This window comes from Homarus americanus, unplaced genomic scaffold (genome assembly GCF_018991925.1).
Source record: "Homarus americanus isolate GMGI-L3 unplaced genomic scaffold, GMGI_Hamer_2.0 scaffold32063, whole genome shotgun sequence".
Classification (NCBI taxonomy): domain Eukaryota; kingdom Metazoa; phylum Arthropoda; class Malacostraca; order Decapoda; family Nephropidae; genus Homarus; species Homarus americanus.
Window position 1 is genome coordinate 257,284 of NW_024753223.1, and position 19,631 is coordinate 276,914.

General features: G+C 37.6%; 1 protein-coding gene across 4 annotated transcripts in view; it reads left to right on the top strand.

Moving 5' to 3' along the window:
• The window catches only part of LOC121855302 (BTB/POZ domain-containing protein 9-like), a 37,317-nt gene extending 17,888 nt beyond the window's left edge, over nucleotides 1-19,429 (top strand). For 3 of the 4 annotated variants that reach the window (XM_042350182.1, XM_042350180.1, XM_042350181.1), the window contains 6 exons: nucleotides 1,017-1,131; nucleotides 5,530-5,749; nucleotides 6,101-6,330; nucleotides 7,330-7,519; nucleotides 8,310-8,496; nucleotides 14,860-19,429. In XM_042350182.1, coding sequence (XP_042206116.1) covers nucleotides 1,017-1,131; nucleotides 5,530-5,749; nucleotides 6,101-6,330; nucleotides 7,330-7,519; nucleotides 8,310-8,496; nucleotides 14,860-15,276 — 1,359 coding nt within the window. In that variant the 3' untranslated portion in view covers nucleotides 15,277-19,429. The remainder of the gene's footprint in view (nucleotides 1-1,016; nucleotides 1,132-5,529; nucleotides 5,750-6,100; nucleotides 6,331-7,329; nucleotides 7,520-8,309; nucleotides 8,497-14,859) is intronic. The other variant, XM_042350183.1, reaches the window with a different exon arrangement.
• Nucleotides 19,430-19,631: the final 202 nt, after the last annotated feature.

Consider the following 19,631-nt stretch of genomic DNA (forward strand, 5'->3'; position numbering starts at 1 on the left):
AATCGAGATATCATAAAACGAGGTTTACCTGTAATAGTATACAGTTCATTATTTTGTTTATTTACAATAAGTTGTATGTGCACAGTCGTGTTTATGTACAATATATAAATAAAGCTCTGTGTCTATCCGTGCGAGATGTATAGTTAGACTCCTGTAAAACTTGTCCCAGTACCCGGAGAAATTCTGGGATGTAGTATTGTTTTGTTTTTTAGGGATGGGAAAATTCATCTTCATATCTTGAAATTTTTTATTCCTAGGAATGCTCTGCAACAATTATTGTGGGGGTGTATTACTGAGACCTACATAAGGATAAATGACTCCATGACCACAGTGTTAATACAATTCCCAATAGTTTCAGAGTTATGCCACAAATTTAGGTAGGGGAGGACTGCAACAAGTCTATGGCCATAAAACATAAAATATCAAGTCCTATTTAAAGTAAGTGGTAACATTCACGAAGAGAGCCAGAACTTTGAACATTTACTGTAAAGTCCATATCAGATTTCACATGATTGTAAATAAATTGTACTAGCAACACTAGATACAGTATATCATTTATGTGTTGTAGGTTTTATCACATTCCAACTCTAATTGTGTTGTGATTTAACTCTGAAACTAATGGGTATTGAGACTGTGGTCATAAAGTCATTTATCCTCATGCATGTCTTAGGAATACACCCCCGGAATTATGAAATGTTTTTCCAAAACAGCCTGTGTGTGTGAAAGCATTTTTTTGCTCGACTTATCTCGCAGCTAGCTCCAGTTGAAGCACAACACATTTTGGGAGTCTCGGACTAGATTACTCTCTAAGTGACAGCAGAAAATTACCAGTCATGGATAGTGTCTAATTATACAGTAGACCCCCAAAATGACATTAACAAGAGTGATTTGATTATGTGCCATTAATAAGAGATACATGGCTCTTGCACATGAACAGGAGGATACTGGTTATGTGCTCAGTTTTGTTTACAAAGTTTCACTGCTTTATTGTACTGTAATTTAATGCGTTCTTTCAGGATCTGCTAAATGTTGTTCGGCCAACTTCATTGATATCCCCTGACCAAATATTGGATGCAATAAAAGCCAAGAATGAATCCAGGGATATGGATCTGCAATACCGAGGGTATCTAAGTAAGTTAGTTAAATATTTTAAACAAAGTGGTGAAGTATGTAAGTTTAGTGAAACAAATGGATGGATATGAAAAAGGTGTAGTTATTCCTATCTTTTCTGAGGTTTGTCAACAGTCATTTTTGTTCAAAATGGTGCTATGTCACAGGTACACCTTGAATGCTAATAGAGACATGAATGGTGGATTCATTGTGAACCCTTATTTTATATCCAAGTCTGCTGCTAGGTAGCTTGTTTAAGGTGTCCACTAGGCCTGCAGGTTAAGAGTCCTGGGAACCCTTAACCTTAGTAGCTGGGATTAATCTGAGGATTATTCATACTTCTCACTGCACTCATCAGCCTTAAAAAGGGATGTTGTTGCTATAGAATTTATAACTATGCTTCAAGAAATAAGGTTTTTAGGTGCATATTCTAGGTCAGTGAATACACTAATAATTAAATCAACAATAATTTTTTTTAAAGTAAATAGAACTCTTGACTGAGATTAGAAGTACTATAGTTGCCATTTAAAGCAGGAGGTCTGCTAAGCTGTGACATCACTATCTTGTATTTACTGTGACTGACAGCTGTTGCGCTAACCATATTGGATTACAGGCTGCAATACCTGTTCAGTTTCAACCAGCTTCCAGCTGTCATTGGGAAGAAGGAGGGTATCTAAGGTACCAGCTGTGGACTCGTTCTCATCATCATAATTGTTTTATGTCCACACTTGTGCGGGTTAGCTATGGTTTCTTAATGGCAGCTCTCCATGCTGTATGGTCTTAACTTGAGTGTCATTTCTTGCAACCTGTCTCCATGTTATTCTTGGCCTATCTCTGACTCTCCTCCATTTAGGCTTATGCACTGCACCTCTTGACTCGGTTGGTCTCATCCATTCTTTCCCCAAGCCCAAACCATCTCAGCCTGTCTCTAGGCAGGAATACCCAGCCACCCTCTTAGTTCTGAACAGGACTTCCTGTCTTTCAATGTCACATTACACTTCTACCTCATCATTCTCATTTCAGGTCACTCAAGTCTATTTATGTATTTCTCTTTGACTGTCCATGTTTCACTGTCATATAACATCAGACTCTCACACCAGCTGCATGCGTTCTTCCTTTCACTGAGAGGGAAAGTCCTCTTGCTGTCAATAAAGGCAGCAGCTCCCTATACTTCCTCCAGTCTCCTTTGACTCATGCAACTCATCATCTCATCCAGGTAACAGAACTCATCATAATAGTCCAGAGACATATCCTAATGTTGAATTTCCCAGCCCTGCTGTGGGCACATGGTTACCTGCATATACAGAACATTTAAAGTTGGCAATATCCCACAGTCTGCCATCTACTCCACTGCACCTCTTGTGCTCCCACCTTCCACCTTGTTGAAACATTGTTAAGCTGTTGCGAACACCTTTCTTGCAGACAATACAAGGCCATTTTCCACTTTTCACCACAGGTCCCTCACATCACTACTGAATACTTTAGATTTTGTCACATTCATTCTCAGGCCGTTTGCCTCTATTCCATCCTTCCATTTCTTAATTTTTTTCACTGACTCTTCAATACCCTGATAGATTCCTACTTTTACCTAAAATTCCTCACTTTCCTTCTCTCACAGAGGTTTTGAACCTTTATGTAATATCATAACCAATTGAACAAGGTAATCTTCAACTCCTAGCTTTCTCAATGCCCACTTTAATACTTCACATAGAACCTTGTCAAATTCCTCTTCAAAATGTACAAATATGTAATGCAATATTCTCTATTTTCTTAGATATTTTTCTTGTAGCTGATTGGCCATAAATATTGCCTGTGTAATCCCCCTTCTTGGCATAAACCCAAACTGCATTATGTTTATGTCCACTCCCCTTATCAATTTGTCAATCACTCTTTCTACCGCCTAATCTAGCAGCTTCACAATCACACTTCCTTCAGTCGTCTCGAACAGTACATTCCATCATGATTTCATTAATCAGTTCAGTCATATTGACATGCTTGCATGGCATGATTTTTTCATTTCTACAACTATCCCAGAGCTTCCAGCTGCATTTCCATTCTTGATATTGCCAATTGCTTTCTCTACCCATTCTCTTTCAATCCTTAGGCATGGTCTCTGTACTGGTTCTACTACCCTTAGGTTTTCCCTGTTCCATTCATACTCCTCAGTCAATAATTGATCGTAGTAGTATTTTCTTCAGGCATCCATGATTTTCTCTTTATCAATAATCACATTACCATGGTCATTTCTCACACACTCCTCACCAACATCCTGGTTTTTACCCACCTGGTTGTTTTGAAAACCTCTCCTCATGCATCTGCACTATTCAGCATATCCACGAATGTGTCCTGTTCATGTTTCTTAGCCTTGTAAACCTCTCTTTTGGCATTAGGCTTGGCCTCCAGGTAGTCCACCTTGTTACCACCCTTCTTCCAGGCCTTATATATCTTCTTTTCTCCTTGATCACTCTGTGTATTTCATTCCATCTCCATGTTACTGCATGCCTGGCTGAGCTTTTCATCCAGGTTCACATCTTGTCAACCACACTCAGCAGAACATCCTTAATTCTGGCCTAGCATCCCTCTCACTGGATGTTTCCAGTCTTCTCAACTGAGTGTAAAATACTGTACTTCTCTTACATTCTGGTCCTTCAGCTTATAAACTCTCCTCCTTGGTTTGTGTTATGAAACAGGATTTCAAGATCAATTCATAATTTTATCATCTAAATGCCCTCACTGTGGCTTATGTAACTGAAGCAAACAAGAGTGTAGGTAGAATTGATATGATAGAATCTCCAAATGTTCATGTGATGCACTTGGATTGTCAACCCAACTACAAAAATAAGGGTAGTTCTACAAGTCTACATCTCTCCGTGTTTGTATAGGACACTGGAAAACTATTTCCCAATGACTCAGTGTCTCCTGTACTACAGGTATCACATGACTCTCTTGAATGTTTTCTTTGACACACTGAGCCTAAAGTTTTTGGGAGCCACCATTGTGCAGATCAGTGGAGATATTTGAAAACTTAAGAATCAACTTGGAGAAACCTAGAAAACTCCAAATCCTGATTTTTAACCAAAGTCCAAAATCATAAGACAATACCATAAACCTAAGTTTAAACTCAAAATGAACTTGGAGGATGGAGGATTCCAAGGAATTTAACAACTGCAAGATGGTGTTTAGTGAGAATTTCTGAAAGACTTAACTACATAAAACACTAAATTGGGTAAACAAAGGCTACCTAGAAAACCCACAAATGAAGTGTGTAAAACAGGATATATAGACATACAATCTCTCCACTCTCTTCATGCAAAGCAGAGGAAATCTGAAGTGCCTTGGACAAAGTTGAGGCAGGAGAAAGAACCGAATTCTGCTTGGCTTTAAATAGGGGACTAATGGATGCTTCTGCTGCTTGATATTTGCTCTTTTGCTCTTTTGTTCTTATTACAGTACAGTATAGTTTAATCAGGGGCCAGGCTTAGAAGGTAGGTTTTATATCAAGGACAGAAGATTTAGCTTTTAAAAGAGTAAGGTACAGTACTGTTTACATTATGAGACCCACTAATCCCTCACCCAACACTGGGTGACTTGACATTGCATCAGAAGGTCAGTAATATGAGACCACTTATCCCTCACCCTACCTCCACCTGACATTGCATCAGGTCAGGTCAGTAACATGAGACCCACTAATCCAACACAACTCCTTGGGGGTGGAAGATACCAGTCTTCGCTGTAACACACAGCTTCATTCACAAGGTGCCTCGCACGCCTGTATCATATAGATTATTAGTTTTTTAATATATTTATTTAACCAGAATTTTAGATAAACTATTCAGAATTATTCTAGTAAAGAAATGGAGTTTATATCTTAATTAGAACTGCTTTTATAGACTCTGGTATCAACATTTCTTATATTTTTCATAAAGGAATGTTGTACAGTCCCCATCATTATATTGTGTCCAGATATTTTGTTTTAGGATCTCTTATTGGAAGAGTCTTGCAGAAAATTTATTCAGGATCATTGTAGTATCAACAGAAGCTGTGAATAAAAGTTTACAGTGCTTTTTGCTCGCCGTAAATATTTTAGCTCGTGCCCACAGTCTGCAGTAGATGTAATGGGAGAGTGTCCGTGCGAGATGAGATGCATAGTTTAGACTGTGATATCTTTCCCCAATACCCACAAACATTCTGGGAATGTGCGATAGTGTCTGTCCGTGCGAGAAACTGAGTTTAGACTCATGGAAACTTTTCTGTGACAAGAAAAGATTCTGGGGATAGGATATTTTTCCTGGTTTGTACCCGGAAGTCTTTCATCACCGGAAGAGTTGTGTGCCAGTTGTTCTGGCTAACAGGAATATCACTGCTTTTACAGTATTATGGTTTAGTGACATTTGTTAACAGACATGTATTTGCTTACAGTGCCAGGAGAAAATGTTGCTGTGCCAAGTAAAGGGGCTCAAGTGCTTCAGGGAGAGATGCGGGCAAACCTCCTAGATGGAAATGTATCAATTTATGACATGGATCGTGGCTTTACGAGACACCCTATAGATGATAACAATGGCCAGGGCATACTAATCAAGTTGGGAATGCAGTGTATCATCAACCACATGAGGATGATGCTTTGGGATAAAGATCAGCGGTAAAATTATATTTTAGTTTTTATTTCAGCAGGACTTGTTTGTACAGTATATCTAGTTGTGGAATTAATAATGTTAGATTTACAAAACTGTGGAATTACAGCTGAGGATGGGGTTGGTAGAGGAGTCAGGGGGTCTTAGCAGTGTCTGTATAATATTATACATGTTTCCTTCAAATTTTGGGGCTTACTTTTCTTTTATTCATATCCGTGAAAATTTTCTGTCGTACTGTACTTAAAAGGTCATGCAGTATAAAAAATAAGGCAGTGGGCATCCTTATGGTAATTTGTGTAATTTTTTGATAAAAGGAGTTGTCTTATTTTAATGTAATTGTGATTCTTTTATTTCCACAGGGGCTACTCCTACTATATTGAAGTGTCTATGGATCAGAAAGATTGGGTTCGGGTTGTTGATCACACCCGTTATCACTGTCGCTCGTGGCAGTATCTCCATTTTGCCTCTAGAGTTGTCAGATATATTCGTATTGTGGGGACAAATAATACTGTTAATCGTGTTTTCCATGTGGTGGCCTTTGAAGCATATTTTTCTAAACAAGACGTGGAATTACACAAAGGACTTGTAGGTAAGCAAATTTTTAATCATTTAGGTGTAAATAATGATAAAATGCTTAGTGGAGTGGGAATGGGTGCTTGATTTTCTTCAAGAAATATGTTTGATATACTTAGGACAAGAGTGAATGTTGTGATTGTTCCACAATGGCTCTGCCTAGGATTGTACATGTAGATAAACACTTGGTAAGAGAGGCTTCCTGCCAAGGGATGTACTTTTGGGATTTTATCCCATATCAAGTGTCTCTTTCCATCATCATAAAGTGGGATTTCAAGCCCTTTCTTAATTCATTTTTATTTAATTATTTTTAGCTGCTGTAACATATGTATTCACTCAGTGTATAGGTTGACCTTGATTATGCTAAGGGTTATGATCTTGGAAAAGGTTGGTTAAAGCCAAACCTGCATAAACAAGGATGTTTTCCCACTAGAGTACAGTATATTACTCCTTTTTGACATATACTTTGGAGTTTTTGCTCTGATCAAACTGTTCTATGTTTATTGCTCATACAGTACATATTTTTATCTTTGTACTTGAATTAAATGCTACTTCTTTATTACTAATTAGAAACATGTGAATAGAATTAGGGTTGCCTCAAGATGTAATACTTGAGGGAGAAATGCAATTCAGGAGGAGGCTGAAATGAAGTACATGTGTACTATAGTAACAATGCTTACACAGTAGACCTTTGATATATTGTGATTCAGGAAGCAGTTGCTCAGACTCTGTGATTTATATTTTGTTAAAAAAAATTGAAATGATGGAGTTAGCATTTAAGTGAGGAAAAGTGGTGTTGTAAGGGAATATTTATAGTGTATTTTGGGGGGCTGGAGTCCCCTACCCTATATATCATATTGAAACACTGTCCCTGTACATGGAGCGATATGTTTCGAATTACCATTTTGCACCAGTTCTTGTTCTCATTCTTGTGCTATATCAAGGGTCTACTGGATAAAATGTATCTTGTGAAAATCCTTATTGATAATGGCATTCTGTAAATTCCTCCCTACAGTTCCAATAGAAAATGTTGCACTCGTTACTAAAAGTGCACTGGTGATTGAAGGTGTGAGTCGTGCACGTAATAATCTTCTAAATGGAGACATTCACAACTACGACTGGGACTCGGGCTACACTTGCCATCAGCTGGGCTCTGGTTCCATATGTGTGCAACTTGGACAACCTTATTGGCTCTCCACTTGCAAGTATGTATTACATAACATCTGTTCTTCCCTTATTAGTCTGTAGGACTTTTCTCAGTTTAAACTTTTGACCAAGGGCAAGTTGACAGGTTAGATTAGCTTTGCCAAACAAAAGGAGTGCTAATTATTTAGAAAAAAGTCTTTCAAGTTCCTATTTTGTTCTGGGCATCCCATCTCACTCTGGGAACTGAGACTAAACCCCAAACCCCAGTCTTACAATGATTTTAAGGTCAGTTTCTGAGAGATTGAGATATTTTAAAAGGGCGATTGGAGAGTCACCATAACGTGATCAACAATGTACAAAAAGAAACCCACAATGGTAGACAAAATGTTTATGCCAAACAATTTTGGTGACAACTGTTGCCCTCGTCAGTGGAGCTACAGACAAGTCTGTAATACCACAGAGGAGGACAAAACTGTTTGGAATAAACATTTTGTCTGCGTGTGTGTCATAAGGTTATATTTAAAGAGGATGAGTGATGATATACTGTTAAGCTTTTATACTAAGAATGGAATTAATGTGCTCTCGTTCTTCCACACTTTAGCAGAGTATCTTATAAATAATACATGTTTATGATTTTCTAATATAAAGGCCTATAGGGAAAGCAGAGTTCTAGTTATTTCTCTGTATGTGCTAATTTTCTGCTTTTAAAAGATGCATTTTCATCTTTCTTCATTAGGGAAGCTGGTTTAAAATGGGAGCTATTTAACCAACTCATATTCACTGATTGTGCAATGTGGTAACATTGATCAAAATTTTATTAATGAATGACAATGTTCATCACTCTTTCAGACTTTTACTGTGGGACTGTGATGATCGCTCGTACAGCTATTACATAGAAGCGTCTGTTAATAATAGAGACTGGGAACTGATTGTGGACAAAACACGAGAATCTTGCAGATCATGGCAAACTTTAACGTTTCCTCCAAGAGCTATTGTTTATTTTAAAATAGTTGGAACATTTAATACTGCCAATGAAGTAAGTTGTATGGTATGCTTTTTATGTAAAAATTTATACATTTTCTCTAAGATGTAGGAGTGGTTCATTTCCAAGTATGATATCTACCTTTTAATTGTTTTTAACACCTTGTGTGTGACTGTACAAACATGGAAGGTGGTTGAAATTCAGAGATAAAATCAGATACAGGTATTCCCTATTTACGATGTTCCCCTTTATGAGGTAAACAATTCGTATGAACAATGGTCATCGTCTGGGCCAGCGTGGTACACTATATGGAACGCATCTCTCACTTTACTTGTCGGCTGCAGTCAACCCGTGCGCCACTAAGCTGCCACCCGTTACACTACAGTACCAGACTATTATCCATGGTAATTGCACATGGCCATGATCATGTAACTCAGTGATCATTGGTTAGAATCGGTGTTACTTTTTTTTTTTTTTTTTTTACAGTGAGAAGACATCACTAATGTTCACATTGTACAGTACTCTGTTTTCGTGACTGTGAAGTGACTCTTGCAATGTTTTTTGTGACTGTAAAATGCTTTGTATCTGTTGTGAAGTGGCATTGAGATGCCCCAGAGGCTTTGTGGGAGTCAAAGTGACATCACCACTCCACCTTCAAGAGTGCCCTTAGCCTTGAAGCCTTGAAGGGGACATGTAATGTCGGCCAGGCTTATTCTTAATGATGTGGTCAGATTTGTTTAATTGTTTTTTGTATACAGTCAACCCTCACTTTACACGGTTAATTCAACCCACGGCGGCCCGCGTAAAGTGAGAAACACGTAAAGTGAACAACATAACATATGAGATTAATTGAAAAAGAGACCGGGCCGACCCCCCAAACTCAACTTTTTCCGACACAATACCCACGCTGTAGTAAAAATAACTTCTTAATTTTATGATGGTATGCACACACAATTAATAATTAAGAGAAATATCAATAATATTAGGTTTTTTAACACTTACATTAGTAGAAAAGATGGCTGGGCACACGGGGATGGGAGGTTGGTTCCGAGGCAGAGGGCAGATTATTGGCCCTCACCTGTATCACTTGTATTGTATCACTATCCACCACAGAGGCTTGCAGGGCCTCTTTGTCAAACCCCTCAAAGTCCATATAAGTCCATATCCTCACTATCATTATCACTATCACTGACTTGGGCCGGCTGTGGTGGGTGGCGGGTGAAGAACTCGGTAATGTTTTCATGACTGGGCGACCTTGTGCGCACCCTGCTCGCACCGCTTACACAACATGGCGGATGGCGGGAGGTTTGGATCCAAAAATGGCGCGGCTCGCCAGCCGCTCTCCGCGTAAAGGGGTACACGCACCTCGGAATGTGAGCATTCCGGTTTCGGCAGGGTACCGCGTAAACGTGGAAACGCGGAATGTGGGACCGCGTAAAGCGAGGGTTGACTGTATTACGTATTACAGCATTTTTTTTTTTTTTCGGTGATACAGGTGGGTGTTGGACTGGTTGGGAACGTATCCCTTTGAACTCCATGTTGTAATGATCCCATTTATGATATTTCAACTTTTGATAGGTTTTTATGGAACCTAACCTCATTGTAAATTGGGGATACCTGTATAGTTAATTTTTTATTTTATTTATTTTTTTATTAACTGTGGCTATACAGTATTGTTTTTATGAAAATGAGTTCAAATATTGGAAATTGTTACCCATAAATATAAACTGCATAAATTGTATTATAAATTAACTTATTTATTTATTCATTTATTTATTTATTTATTTATTCATATATTTATTTATTTATCTATTTATATCAAGGCTTCTGCTTAATACTGGATGGCTGGAATCAAAAGCAAATACACACATACTTTTCTTTCCTCATTTATCATTTATTCTTAAAGCTATACAGTAATAGGTGTGATTTGCCATTGTACCCACCCTCCACAATAAGGCCTTAAAAATCCCTCTTGTTTATCAGTGTCACTTCTCACCAATTTGCATCACCCATCAGAAGCATATCTCTAAGAATAGTTTTATATGATCCTCTCTAGGGGGCAGGGAAAAAACACTTTTATTTGAGTTGCAGGCTGCACTTTTCAGGCATCGTTTGTATGGCTGTAACAAACACCTGTGCAAAATTTCATGCCATTTCATGCATACTTACCCTGCCGCATCGCGAACGACTTTTTGTCAACTTTTAGTGTATACCAAAAATTAGGTGTCATTTAATGTTTTCCAGGATAATGATAAATTTTACATGGGTGACATCGATTTAATTCACATGTTATTTTACAGGTACACCGTATAGAAAATCATTACAAGTTCATATTGAAATTCTTTTTTGTGCGGAACCTTGGCATCATTTTCCTAGACAATAATCTTTGCCTAATATATCCATCTCTCGATTCGTATCCCGTCACTTCAGTGCAAGCTTCAGTCATCACTTTTATGCCTCTCTCGACCGCCTGAGTGCTGTTTGGCCACTTGGGCACCACTAATGGTGTCTCAAGAATGTCATTAACCTGTAGATTTGACAGAGAAGCATTGTAAGGAGGCTCAGTCTTGAGTTCATTCCTCCAGTTAATCATGGAATGATAGTTTTTTGCATGCCACTTTAGTTTCGGAGTCACCACCTTTCTCATGTTGACTACAGGAGGCACATCCTCATTCCCATCTCCATCTTTACCCTCCTCATCAGTATAGTTTAACAAATTCTCGTCAACAGCAGCATCAGAATCTTCCTCCTCCTCTTCAGATCTGCCAGTGCATTCTTCCTTTTGCTGATTCTCCTCTCTAATTTTTCTTATCATTGAGACAGCTTTTTCTCTAACAGTCATGTCCTCATCTGCACACATACCAAGAAGAAGTTGATCTGTGTGGGCGAAGTATGCATTTCTCTGGACAGCCTTCTTCACTATCGTCTCCTCCTCACTATTCAGGTGTTTCATATATAGCAGGGACTGGAATACGTTCCTTGAGCCGTGTGTTACGTAAGGGTGTATCTTGATGTAAAACCACATTGGAGCACTGAACTTTATTATTGTAATGACAATTCTTTTCAACTCATGGCTGGGTCTTGATGTTGCTACATACAGCCTGAGGATTCTACTCCATAAGGTGTTCCACCTTGACACACAGGGAGGACCTGGCTCAATAGCAGCCAAGTCATCTTCAACAACACCTGTGATAACTCCTTTACAAATCCTATACAGGTATTTCTGATCCCAGGACAGATCTTTCTCCACTTCATCATTAAACACAGGGAAATCAGGGAAACTGACTGGCTGGAAGGCGACAACTGGAAGCTCAGACAAAGACTCCTTGATCTGCTTTCCAATGGGACCACGCCAATGCTCAGGACCACTTGGTTTACCATCATAGTGATAAAAAACTGCGCGGAAAGGCAGCTCATTTCCGTGAAGCTGACATATGAAATAATGGAGCGGGTGACCAAGTAACATTTCAAGATGATGAATGACTCCATTTTCTGATCCTACATTTACATTGGTTCCATCACAACCAACACACACAATGGGCTGCTGGGTTAGATTTTTCTCCACCAGAAACTCGTGAATAGTTTTGGCAATCTGCTTTCCGTGTCCAGTCTTGGGAGTCACATGTGTGAGATATTCATTGCCAGGCTCAACCATGATGACATAATGATCTTTCACCATCATCCTCGAACTCCATTTCTCGGTCTTCTCATTCTTTATCATCACACGAGTGGCGGTCTTCTTACCATCAAAATAGAGTGACGTCAAATTATCTAAACTAGCCATCTCAATTTCTTGCCTCTTAAATCGGTATTTTTGTCTCGCATCCCGCAGCTTATGTGGTCCAATAACCTGACTCTTGTCATCCTTTGTGATAATGCCATAGTCAGTTAAGGTGGCAGTAGCAATGGCAGCTCCAGCATAATCACTAATCAAGTATCGGTCACAAGCGGCAGCCAGTGTAGGGAGTCTTGTCCGGTTCTGTGAACTGGTGTCTGTCAGAGCCCTTGGATCAGGGACAAAATCAGCATCAGTATTGACGAGAGGAATATCTCTTGAATCATCTGAATTATCCTCAACATAAGGAATATCTCCAGCTACCAGATATCTATGTTTTTGCTCAAGCTGTCTCCTAACTCTGTCCGCATCATGCTTCTCTCTTGCCGTCACTCTGTCCCACATCTTCGTCACTTTCATGTCAACCCCTGCAATCTTCATCTTCCTATCACCTCGTTGGTCAAGGAGAAACTGCACCTCACGTTTGGGAACTTTTATAACACAATTACATGCCAGGTCTCCCCTACATTACAGTACAGTAACACAACACTGAGAAATGAAATGAGAAAAGGCTGATAATCAATATAGACATAGCACCATACTCATCTGCAACAAGACAACTTAAATGAAATAAGAGATATGAAAAAAAAGTTGATAAACACTGAACAGAACATTGCACCGCCACAGCGGCTGTTTGGCTAGTACTGTAGGTAAATTTAAAAATTTCAGTAGAAAATGCGGCAGACTAAACCTCGACATATCAGCTTCAAATTTGGCATGGAGTCTTAGATATGTATAAGGAACAATGCATAAAGAGTGCAGCTTTGAGCAAAATTTCACTGCCCCCTAATGCTCTCCACTTATTCATATACCCTGTAGACTGCTGCCTCCATCTTTATATCTTCTTGGTCTTCTATCTCTTTTACAATATAATCTTTCTCACCACTAATGTATTTTCCTTTGTCTTAATATGTTCATATCGCCTGAGCAAAACCATTTCAGGTCTTTCCAATGCTTCTCTCATTTCCGCCCTATGTGTTTGCAATAGATGGGGCATCCAGGCATAAAACTTAGCTTCAACATGCAAGCATGGAAAATGGCTATAATGCTTTGATGATGATGAGGGTGATAATATTCACCCTACATATTGGTATCCACTATGTCTTTTCTACAGCATTTTCTTTTTACAGTCAATGCACACAGTACCTCACATCCCTACATTATGCCAGGTGAACTATTCTGTGTATTCTGGTCTTTACCTCCTTTGATGCTCTTCTCTCTCAATACATTTCTTGATGTACCTATAACACATAGCTTCTTTCTCTTGTGAACGTGATTTGATTATATGTGTACTTTGGATGTTTCTATAGAACCCAAGGATTATTTCCCATTGGAGAATATTGATGACCTTTGCTGAAAACGTTTACATATACAATACAGGTATACGCCTATTTGTGAGAGGGCTAGGTTCCTGAAAACCTAATCGCAGGTCAAAATATCATAAATTGGGTTCATTATAACATGGGGTTCAATGGGATAGGTTCCTGGTCAGTCGGGAACCTATATGTGTCAGTTAAGTAAAAAAAAATCAAATTAAATAAATATGATATGAGTGTGCGAGGCACCTCGTGAATGGAGCTGTGTGTGTCACTGTTTTCCCCGATTCTAAGCAATGTATATGACACAGTCTGACACAATAGCTGTATTTATTTATGCAAACACCACTCTACATATGTAATATATTATAAACAAACAAAATAATATGTATTATTACTGTCATCTTTTGCCTACAGTAGGAATATACTGTCCAATCTTGTGAATGTAATATGTAACTGTAAACACTTTTTATGTCTTAACACACATGATGGAGGTGTGGTAGAGGATTAGTGGTCTCATATGACTGACCTTCTGATGCATTGTCAGGTCACCCATTGTCGGGGTGGGGGATCAGAGCAAAATCACTTCCTAGTTGGAGTGAAAGAACTTTACAGTTACTTAAACAGGGAAAACACTTGACAGTCAGAGAAAAAGCACTTCACAGTCATTGAAACAGGGTACAATGTGAACTTTAATGATGTCCTCTCACTGTAAGGTAATAAAACAACACCAATGATGACTGATAAACATTGAGCTCCATTTCTTACACACATGTAACCAAGAAGAAACAACGACTGGATTGTAGTTCACCGGATGGACACAAAGTGGTAGTTGGGTAGATGATGCCTCAGCTGATAAATGAAGTGAGTGATGCGTTCCATATTTCGTCTTGGCAAGTTGGCGGACATCGTTAATTCGAGTTTGTTTACATCGCAAATAAGGAATTGGTCTTAATATATCAGCATCGTTAACGCGAATTATCGTAGAATGGGATATCATAAATAGAGGTTTACCTTTACTGTACTGTATGGGCATTATACAAAGGCCTAATGTATTAATTTCACTCCTGCTCCATTTTGGTAGATTTAGCCTATATTTATTTAACCCACACAAGCACTGACTGTTAATTTTCTTACTCTCACTCATTTTATCCTTGTAATGTGCCTTAGATATGAACTTAAGGTGAATGTGTTTTTGAGCTGTCAAAATGAGAATGACACTTGAAGAAAAAAAAAATTCATATCTATGATTTCTTTTCCTACCAGGTTTTTCACTGTGTGCACTTCGAGACACCTGCACAAGTGGGGTCTGAAAATCGTCCAAGGCTGAGAGGTTTTGACCATGCTGTTGCTCCTGTAAGACCTCACCATTCCAGTGGTAATGAAGGAGAAGGTGGAGGAACAGCAGAAGTAGAAGCAGCTGTTCCTGCAATAGATGCCCCTGCACCAGCTGGAGTTGAGGGTGGAGTTGGGGTAGGTGCAGCTGTAGGTGTAGGATTAAGTAATAGTGAGGGTGTTAGGGATAGATCAAGTACAAGACCAGAACCTGTTGAAGAGGCTTCGGGAAGGATGAGGGTGGAAGACCACAATGTGCTTCCAGAAGGAGCAGTTGCAGTTGAAGGTCATGGGGGTGTAAACCTTGCCCATCACCAGGAATGTGATACATATACTGAAGGTAAATAGTGAGGATTTTTAAGATTGATTTACACAGCAGTGGACATATATACAAACTTAAGAAAATCTTCAAAGCATCATTTGTATAATGCTAATGATTTCCTCTGTTAAATACTGTGTCATCCTTCTGATTTTCATAGTGATCCAAAGACTGAAGAAACTCTGGTACAAGAATTAACTTGAAATTTATAGAATTTAATTCTTTTTATAACAGTTTTATTGTTGAAGTAAGCATGACTTGCAAATAGAGATTGACATTGTTTTCAGTATTACCTTGAAAAAAAAGTTGAAGATTGCATGTAAAGCGTCAACTTTATCTGTTTATGTATCAGAGGACCTCTGTAGTTTCAGAAGCAGGTACGTACAAATGATTTACTTCCTTAATTTAAAATTTGTCTACGTTTTACATATAATGGGGTGAAAAAGATATAAATATATTGTCTTATTGGCTATATAGAAAGCACTTTCAGGTATACTGTATACTGATCTAAAAAGAATTGTGATATATTAAGAAAGTGCATGTACTGTACTGTACAATACCCTGTACAGTATAACAAAGAAAGGTAAATATTCACTTTTTGCTGCTATACAAAATCGAAGTTGAAACTATGTTTGTCCAATGGTTTTGACGTGTTATGAATGAATTTGACCTTCATTTCTGGCACAAATCAATAGCTTCTGAGATAAGGCCCCCACCTTCCCATCTCGAAGTCTAGAGATTTGCTATAAAAAGCAAGGTAAAAAGTGTTCAAAATATATCAAAAACCATCGGAAAAACAGTTTTGAACCTAACCTAACCTGGGAGCTCCACAGTCATTCAATGCTCTGGGCATGAACATACATAATAAAATGTTAAATATCTCACTTAAATGTAATTTGCACCAGAAATGTCATTGAAGAAAATTGTCTTAGAATTGTCAAAACTACTGATTGCAACTGTAAAATTCCTGAGATTCACATAGTTTAATGGCAACAAGTAAAATAATACAAAAAAATTAATACTATATAGTTATGTATAGTAATAGTCCAGGGGATAATCCAGTAGATTATAATGTGATTTATTCACCTGATTATAAAGCCCAATAAAAATTTTACAGTAAACGATATCATAACACGGTTTGGTGCAATTAATAAAGCAATTCAGGTAATCTATTGACATGTATTTGACACACATAACTACACTTCAGTAAATCCCCACATGGGCCTCTTTCAGCTACTGTATCTGCAGACACATTAGGCTTACCTGCTCCTAAATATCTCTGTACAGTAACTAGAGATTTGGTTTCCCACAACCACAGCATACACATTGCTTTCTCCTTCACGGTCGCCATTGTATTGTCACAATTCACGTTGGTAGCAGTCGTGCCTAATACATGTCAAAAGATTACCTGAGTTGCTTTATTAATTGCAGCAAACCGTGTTATGATATCGTTTACTGTAAAATTTGTATTGGGCTTTATAATCAGGTGAATAAATTATAGAAACCCTGTACAGTATAAAAATATGAAGGGAAACAGACAAAGAAAAATGTAATGGAGGGTTGATTTGTTGTTTGTGAAAGGGCAAAGGAGAGGTTTGCATTTGGAGAATAATCTTAAGGTGTAGTTTTATGCCCAAAAATATTCATGGCCGTGCCTCACCAGTCACTCCTGTCCCTTCTCTTACTCTCTAAATCTTGTTACAGTGTGGAAGTTTGTAGTTATTCATTACTGTCTTGGGCTCTTGAAAGTTTTTGGTTGGTAATACCTCACTTTTTCATAGGTGAGGAAACTTATGCAGTAGGTCTACATCCATTGTGTGTCCAGCAACTTAGCAATTCCTTAGTGACTGACACAACATAAAATGTGCCATTCACAGAAGAACTATGATACAGTATATAGTTTTGGTGCCATTTCTTTATTCAGTTAAACCAATTAAGGCCTCAGTATACTAGATTGCAATGATGAACTGTAAATGGTAATATCTCTTTCAAACAAAAGATTTTATGCCCTAATGAAGGTGAAATATTGCTTCAGTCATTGTGGAATTCCCATTGCTCATCCAATTCGATATCAAAAGTAGTATGGGTGTTTTTTATACTGTATCAATTTTTCTTTACAATGAATTGTTCATGGGGGTTCCCTCCCTAGAAACTTGAACTTTCAAACCAACCAATCATAATGAACATTGGGGAGGTACAATTTAAGTTTATTCAGATGGTGTTGTCCTACATGAAAACATAGCAGCCATGAGTCAAACAAATTGGAGATTTTCAACCCTGGATTCCAGATACAGGTTTTCTTGGATGGTGATTTAATTAACTCTCCTTATGAATGAATCCCAGCAATCCTCCAGGTTACCGGTAACTATTTGTTGTCCATCTCTTATGAACTACTGTACTGGGCTAATATTTATCAAGGTGGTGTTAACATTTTTAAGGACAAGTAGTAGTAGTACTGTAGTAGTAAACTTACTCATTAGTATGGCCACCCTTAGCAAATGCTGGAATTCTATTGCAACTACAGTACTTGAAAAACCATAACCACTGACTCGAGTGATTAATTTGGGACACCTGATAGTAAAAAAAAAATTCCCAAGACATTTTATTCATTAAGAAGTACTGGACAGCCATGAGTTGTAAAGTTTACATCCTTTCAAAATTAGTTAATCAGTTTCAGTGAGTGCAAAGGCTGGTGTTTTGGATGTTACATTATGAGTGTATTCCAGGAATCCTTCAAGTTAGCAATCTCAATTTACCTGAGTCTCTTTGTTACAATCTCAAGTGCTAGTCTGTTTTTAGTTGCCTTTTTAAGTTAGTGATCAATGTTCTGCGAGTTGCATAGCATCTGTTAAATTATTATAATTGTTTAAAATTACTTGTCTTTTGTACAGTCAGCTGCTGTTTCTACAATAATTATTTCTTTTCATGTACTGTATTATGAGCAATATTTTATTGTAGCAGGTGTTATCACATGAATAAGTTTGCAACTGTACAGTGTTTCTTCACCCAAGGAAGTTGTCTTAGTTTTCCCTGGTGTATAATTTGTTCAACATTGTACACTTACAGTACTGTATAGTCATATAGGGAATGTTCATGTCAAAGTCTCTGTGTCTTAATTTCTCTGTGTAATATGTGACTGATTAATAGAATATTTTTTGTTTATTTACAAAGTATTATTTATTGTTAAGGTGTTTTTAGTGGTTTTTATTTTCGTTCTGAAAGAACTTTATTTTTTTATAAAATGAAAAATAATACGTAGTAAACACTAAAAATGAGTTGTTCATTTTCAGTGAAACTCCTCCATCCATGAGGGCCACCTATTGGTCTGCAGAGATATCAGTGCCTGGCTTGTATGTTATTTTATTTTTAACTTGTGCACACAGTTAAAATGTGGGTTTTTCTTGATAATGGCATAATACTGATACAAACCACTGTATATGGTTTTACCAAAGCATGATAATTAAGCTAAGTGTTGTGTATACAGATATATATTTATATATATTTTGTCATCTTTATTGTAGACATATATATTTAAAACAATGAGTACTGTATTCACATGCATATCAGTTTTTAATGCTTTACACATATAGCTTCCAAAAGCCAGCGAAGTTTGAAAGGTGACAAAACAGGGTAACTCATCACAGCACTTTTGAATATGGACAGGTCACAATGTAATTTAATCAAAATGTATGTACAGTATACAATATACTGTATATCATAATCTACAAGAGTAATACTTAGGAAGATTGCAAAGTATTCATATCAAGAATTTTCATAATGGTTTCATATGAATTACCAAAGTAGAAGAACCCATTTGCATGATTCCTACATTACAAGCACTTATGATTTAGAAATTTATTCATGAGGTAAGGATTAATTTGACTGATAAATACTGTAATATCATTCTTTTGCTGAAGTTGTCAGAATTGTCTCAATTTCACCGTTATATGTTGCTACTTTAATGTCTTGATAATTTGATTCATGTATCATTCTTTAACATGCAGTGTAACTGATTTGGACTGAAGACAGTATGTTATATGCCTGTTTTCATGTTACATGTACCGTATATACTCGTGTATAGTTTGAGTTTTTAAAACCAAATTTTTAGGCAAAAAATTGGGGGTCGTCCTATACATGCGTAATAGTTTTGTTAGGTTGAACCCGTGCATGATGGGAAGGGCGAGGAGCAACTTTTAGCTTCAGACATGAAAAATATTTACCATTTACTGCCAGTAAACAATGGAAACGTAATATATGTACCAATTAGTAACGAAAAGTTGTGCAGTTCCTTCAGCAAATGAAGCTCACCACCTTACAATAGGCTAAATTACATTACAATGTGCTTTCAGTAGTCTGTGTTGAAGTTCTTTGCACAGGCTAACTT